The sequence below is a fragment of the Lathyrus oleraceus genome, chromosome 4, assembly GCF_024323335.1.
Source record: "Lathyrus oleraceus cultivar Zhongwan6 chromosome 4, CAAS_Psat_ZW6_1.0, whole genome shotgun sequence".
Taxonomy (NCBI): domain Eukaryota; kingdom Viridiplantae; phylum Streptophyta; class Magnoliopsida; order Fabales; family Fabaceae; genus Lathyrus; species Lathyrus oleraceus.
Window position 1 is genome coordinate 268480018 of NC_066582.1, and position 6459 is coordinate 268486476.

At 31.9% G+C, this 6459-nt stretch overlaps 1 protein-coding gene across 1 annotated transcript; it reads left to right on the plus strand.

The window, feature by feature from the left end:
• The first annotated feature begins 1798 nt into the window (after positions 1–1798).
• LOC127075026 (probable calcium-binding protein CML18) lies at positions 1799–2785 on the plus strand. The gene has a single exon (XM_051016464.1). It carries the CDS (start codon positions 2059–2061, stop codon positions 2551–2553), a length of 495 nt encoding a protein of 164 aa, XP_050872421.1. The 5' UTR covers positions 1799–2058; the 3' UTR covers positions 2554–2785.
• Positions 2786–6459: the final 3674 nt, after the last annotated feature.

A 6459-nucleotide genomic window follows, 5' to 3' on the forward strand; every position in this document is an offset into this window, starting at 1 on the left:
AGATTATATTATTATTTAAGTTGTGTATGAAGACTAAATTATTGATATGTTTTGTTGAAACATTTTTATAAATCGTTAATTGTGTTGTTGTCCGCTGCGAAGTTTTATTAAAATAAATGAAATATTTTTATGTTGTAAAGTGATGAGTGTTAAGTTTAATGAAATGTAAACTCTTCTACATGTTGTACTCTGATAAATTCTTTAAATATGTCGTTTGGGTAGAAGGGTGTTACATTAACCACTGTAAGACTCCTTCTTGCCTTAACTTCTTCATTAACCATGCATTTTTATTAGCTTGACGTTCATAATGCATTTCTCCACGGAGATTTAGACGAGGAAGTGGACACGTCCTTACCTAAAGGTATCACACCTTCTTATCCAAATCAAGTGTGTAAGCTTTAAAAATTTATTTATGGTCCCAACATCCCTTCACTATAAGTTTGGTGTTCAAATTATTATCCCTAAACTTATGGAGGACTATTAGACTCGTAGCTATTTTAATTATGTATTCTATTTCTTAGTTTCTTTTGGGGTTGAATTAGGTAGTTTACTATTTTTTTTTTCTCTGGCCCAATTGATTATATAGGTCCATTGACATACCTCCTTTCATTTGATAATAATAATTCAGCATTAAGCTTAATAGGCCCTTCATTCATTTCTTGTCCCGTAATATTATGCATTTATTAAAAAAAATGTTTAAAAACATAATAATAAGGTATTTATGATGGAGAGTATGGTAAAACTATGGTAGTTTTCTAAAAGATTTTAAAATTTATCTAATAAAATAATAAAAAGAAGTATTGATTGCTTTTCTCAAACCATATAATGATTGAACCGCAAAAGCTCTCTCAAGAATTCAATAACTAGAGACTAAAAGAAGGGGTAGGTATTAATATTAGTATTGAAAAGAGAATGATTGACAAATAGTATCGGTGACGACCCAGCAAGGACAACGTGAGAACTAGTCACGCAATTCCCGCTTACTTGCCTGCAGTTTCCTTATGGAGTACTACAAATATTCTTAACATAAATTTATTGTACAATAAAAAGGATTATTAAATTGTGGTCCCTAAGGTGTAATAAACATGGTAAAGGAAATTTCTCATACAATAAATAAATAGTTACAATTGAAATATAATTAAAACGGTACTAAAAACTAAAAGGGATAGTAACTATATATATGTGGCTTTAAATTAATGACAATCTATTTGTTCATTTAAATAAAAATGTAAAGTTTAGACCAAAAAAAGTATATTATACTTAAGAACTGAGTAAATTTGTTATTGATTAATTTAGAAGGCAAGAAAACAAAATAGAATCTGTCATTTATTTATAATATCTTTAAAAGAGAGAATAAAGGGTTTATATCTATTTCATATTAATTTAATTTTTTTAAAGATATTTTTGTGCTTTTAAAAATAATTAACAGAAGTTACATGTATATAAATTTCTAAAAAATAATAATTTTAAGTTTAATCTCTACTAAATATTTTATTGAAAATTTAGTCATGGATAATGTATTTTGTAATAGTAGTCTATATTGTGAAAACATTCTATAAATACTAATACTTTTAGTTTTCAAAGTAGACTTTATAAAATACAAATAAAAAACTTTTTTTGAGAAACTTAATTTAATTTTTTTTTATAGTTAACATTTAAAATATATTTAGCCTATTTTAAAATTAATGCTAAATTTGAGAGAGTGATATAACATTCAAAGTCAAAAAGAAGATAAGATTCCATAGACAATTTTGTGGTGACATGAATGCATCAACCAAACACATATATTTTTCATAATAAGTTTGACTCAGAAAATCCTCAATTATTTTTTATCATTTGTGCTTAAATAAAAATAAGAAAAAAAAATTAAATCTCTGAATCATTCTTTGCACAATTCAAAGTAGATCCTATATTTGAGTTAAACACTTGAAACTCGGAACAATTCCCATACTCACACAAACAACAACCCTTCTTTCTTTTCTTCATTTCAAACAACACAACACTCTCTATTACATTAACTGAAAAAACGACACCGTTTCGAAGCCTTTTAAGAGAAAAATGAATAAAAAGAAAAACCAAGTGAATTTGGACGACGAACAAATCGCAGAACTCCGAGAAATTTTCCGATCATTCGACCGAAACAACGACGGAACCCTAACGCAACTGGAACTAAACTCGCTTCTCCGATCGCTTGGATTAAAGCCAAGCGCTGAACAATTGGAAGGATTCATCCAGAGAGCAGACACGAACAACAACGGACTGATTGAATTCTCGGAGTTCGTTGCTTTGGTGGCGCCGGAGTTGTTGCCGGCGAAGTCTCCGTATACGGAGGAGCAACTTCGACAGCTGTTCAGGATGTTTGATCGGGATGGAAATGGATTTATAACGGCGGCGGAATTGGCTCATTCGATGGCGAAATTGGGACACGCGTTGACGGCGGAGGAGTTGACGGGGATGATAAAGGAAGCGGATATGGATGGAGATGGGACGATCAGTTTTCAGGAATTTGCGCAAGCGATTACTTCGGCTGCTTTTGATAATTCATGGGCTTAATCTATGATTAATGTCTCTAATCTTTCCGGTAATAATTGCAATACAATTTGAAACGTTTTATTATTATTATTATTGAAAACTTTATTTGAACTTTTCTATTTACAAATTTTGGGAGTGAATCAGCATTTTCATCTGTAAGTTTAATTATTATATTCAACTTAGAACAATGGTTTTAAAGATTTTGTGTTTATGTATGGGAATATTTAATACAGTATGTTGATTTTTATGGATATTTTTGGGAATATATTTTGCTGAAATAATTAAATTGACTAACACTTTCTAATTAAAATTATTAAACAAATTTTTTGCAGGAGAATAGAATTTATATTAATTAAAATGGTATGAACAATAACATTTTGAGTAAAAAAAAGATGATGGTAAAAAATGAGATTCTAAAAGATCTATTCTATATTAATCAAAAGTTTTGAGTTCAAATTTAACCATGTGTATAATATATAATATAGTGTTAAATTTTTTGAAAGAGAATTTTATTGTCAATTGTATTTCTTTTCAATTTAAGAAATTAGTCTTTTCATATATTTTTAGGAAATTACGACAAAATTTCTTTATACTATCAAATAAAGAGTGAAATCTATATATTGATTAATATTTTCTCTCAAAAAACTTACAATTCAATTACACTAAAATATTTGTTTGAATTTTGTTCTGATGTATTACAAATAAAACACACGACTTTTATAGCCAATAAAACAAGAAAGATAAATCATTATGAATTAAAATCTCCTTAAATTTCTCAAAACACATTGGTTATTCACTATTTATTTTTGTTGTCTTTCCTTCTTTCACTCTTTCTTATTGACAAACAATCTCCCATTTTGTCTTCACACATCTACCATACAATAGTCATTCTCAAAAACTGTATTTTAGTAAGTTAACTGAAGTTGAGCACAATTTCAACTTGTCGATACTTACTACATTTGTTAACATGTTAGTTGGGTTGTCACTTTCTTGAATCTTGCTTAATGTTAGCACCACATCCTCAAGTGGAGATGTGATAAAATGATAACAAAGACCAATGTGTTTTGTTCTTGAATGAAATGCTAATTTTTTTATCATATGTATTGAATTTGACTATCAATATACCAAACTCTGTTAACAATCTTTGAAGCCATATCAATCCTTTGCTAGCTTTTGTGATTGTTGCATACTCAGCCTCAATAGTGGATAAAGCAACAATCTTTTGTAACTGCGATATCCAACTAACTACTTTAGTACCAACAATAAATATATAATCATTCACACTTCTTCGGTGATCAACTTCGCAAGCAAAGTTTGCATCAACGAAGATATCTTTATTTCTCATTTTCTAAAGTACAAATATTTCTGAGCAATGCCTCGTACATACCTCAAAATCTACTTAACTACTTTCCAATGAGCTTTTCGAGGATTTTCCATAAACCTACTTAGAACTCAAACTACATGGCTAATGTCTGACCTAGTACAAACCATTGTGTACATCAAACTTTCTATGGCTGAAGGATATGGAATCTTAGCCATGAATTCTCTATATTCATCCGTCTTAGGGGGACTGGTCCTCAAATAGGCAAAAATAACTTGCCAACAATGTGCTAACCGGATTGGCCTTTCCCATGTTGAATCTTTGCAAAACACGATTGATGTACTCTGCCTGACATAACTACAAAATTCCTCTTTGCTTATCTCTCGTGATTTTCATTCCAAGAATCTTCTTTGATGGATCCAAATCTTTCATGTCAAACTCCTTTGGTAACTGCATCTTCAAGTTTCTGATCTCGTCCATATCTGCGTTGCTACCAACATATCATCAAAGTAACAACATGATATAACTGGACATGTATCTCTTGAAAAAATAACAATGGTTGGCATTTCACTTCTTGAAACCTTCCTTGTGCATGAAGCTTTAAAAATCCAAATACCATTGTCTTGGAGCTTGTTTTAATCCATACAATCTCTTTTTTAGTATGCATACCATATTCTCTTTTCGTTTTTCGGAATACCTTAGTCTTGATGCATGTATATCTCCTCATCTAAATCTCCATTAAAAAATGCAATCTTCACGTCGAATTGCTCAAGATAGAGATCTTCTCTAGCAATAATACTTAACACAGACCTGATAGTATTATACTTCTCAATTGGAGCAAAAATTTCAGTGTAATCAATTCCTTCATTTTTCTTGAATCCTTTTTACCACTAGTCAGAACTTATATCGCTTTGAGCCATTATGGTCCTCCTTTACTCGATACACCCATTTGTTACGAAGTGCCTTCTTTCCACTAAGTAACTTAGCTAGTTCCCATGTTTGTTTGAAGATTAAAGATGTCATCTCATCTTTTATTGCAAGCTTCCACTTACTAGAATTTGTGCTCGGACATGCTTCTACATAGTCTTCACGCTCACCTCCATCAGTCAACAACAGTAGTCCATGTATCTTCTATTAGGTATGTGAGGCCGAGAAGACCTTCTCAATACATGGGTTGGAGTATGAGTCACTAATGCACATAAGTGATCAAGGCAAGAATAAGCTTGATTTGAAATCAAAGAAGTGCAGTTTTGTTGGTTATGGCGAGGATGAGTTTGAATACCACATATGGGATGACAATAAGAAAAAGATGATTTGTAGTAGAGATGTGATCTTTAATGAAAGATAAATGTACATTGACGTGCATTATACATGCACCGCCAACTTAGAACCGAGTGGGTCAGTTTAAGTAGAGATGGACGATGTTCCAAAAAGTCTTATAGTTGAGAATCCTCAATCAGAGGAATCAAATGAACAAGGTAGTGAGCAATAGTCTGACGCATCAGAGACTCATACTCTAACTCCTGTATTGAGAAGGTCTTCTCTGACTCATGTGACTAATGGGAGATACATGGACTACATGTTGTTGAGTAATGAAGGGGAGCCAAAAGATTATGCAGAAGCATGTCATATCACAAATTTCAGCAAGTGGGAGCTTCCTATGAAAGATGAGATGAATTTTTTGATCTCTAACAAGACATGGAAACTGAAAATGCACTTCACAACAAATGGGTGTATCGGTTAAAGGAGGACCATGATGGCTCCAAGAGATACAAGGTCCGACTAGTTGTCAAAGGATTTCAACAAAAAGAAGAAATTAACTACAATGAAATATTTTCTCCAGTTGTGAAGCTCAATACTATTATGTATGTCTTAAGTATTGTAACTAGCACAAAGTTATACTTGAGCAATTAGACGTGAAGACTATCTTTCTTCATGAAGACTTAGATGAGGGGATCTAGATGCACCAGTCTGAAGGTTTCTCAGAGGAATGGAAACAAAATATGGTGTGCAAATTAAAGAAGATCTTGTATGGTTTGAAACAAGCTCCAAGACAATGGTATATGAAGTATGAAAGCTTCATGCATAAGGAAGGTTTTCCAAATGTGCAATGTTGACCACTATTGTTTCTTCAAGAGATATTTGTCTAGTTATATCATTTGGCTATTTTATGTCGATGATATGTTAGTAGTAGGTCCAAATATGGATGAAATTAGAAACTTGAAGGTGAAATTGTTAAAAGAGTTTGACATGAAGGATTTGGGTCCAGCAAAGAAGATTCTTGGAATGAAAATCATGAGAGATAAGCAAAGATGAATCTTAAAGTTATCTCAGGCAGAGTACATCAACCGTGTTTTGCAAAGATTCAACATGGGAAAGGCCAAGTCGTTTAGCACACCATTGAAAGACATTTTTGTCTATCCAAAGACTAGTCCCCTTAAACGGAGGAAGAGAGAGAATTCATGGCTAAGATTCCATATGCTTAAGCCATATGAAGTTTGATGTACACAATGGTTTGTACTATGCCAGATATTGGCCATGGAGTGAGAGTTGTAAGTAGATTTATGGAAAATCCATGAAAAGATCTTTGGGAAGTAGTCAATTGG

Coding starts and splice junctions, on each gene's coding strand:
- LOC127075026 (XM_051016464.1), top strand. CDS start 2,059: ATGAATAAAAAGAAAAACCAAGTGAATTTGGACGACGAACAAATCGCA.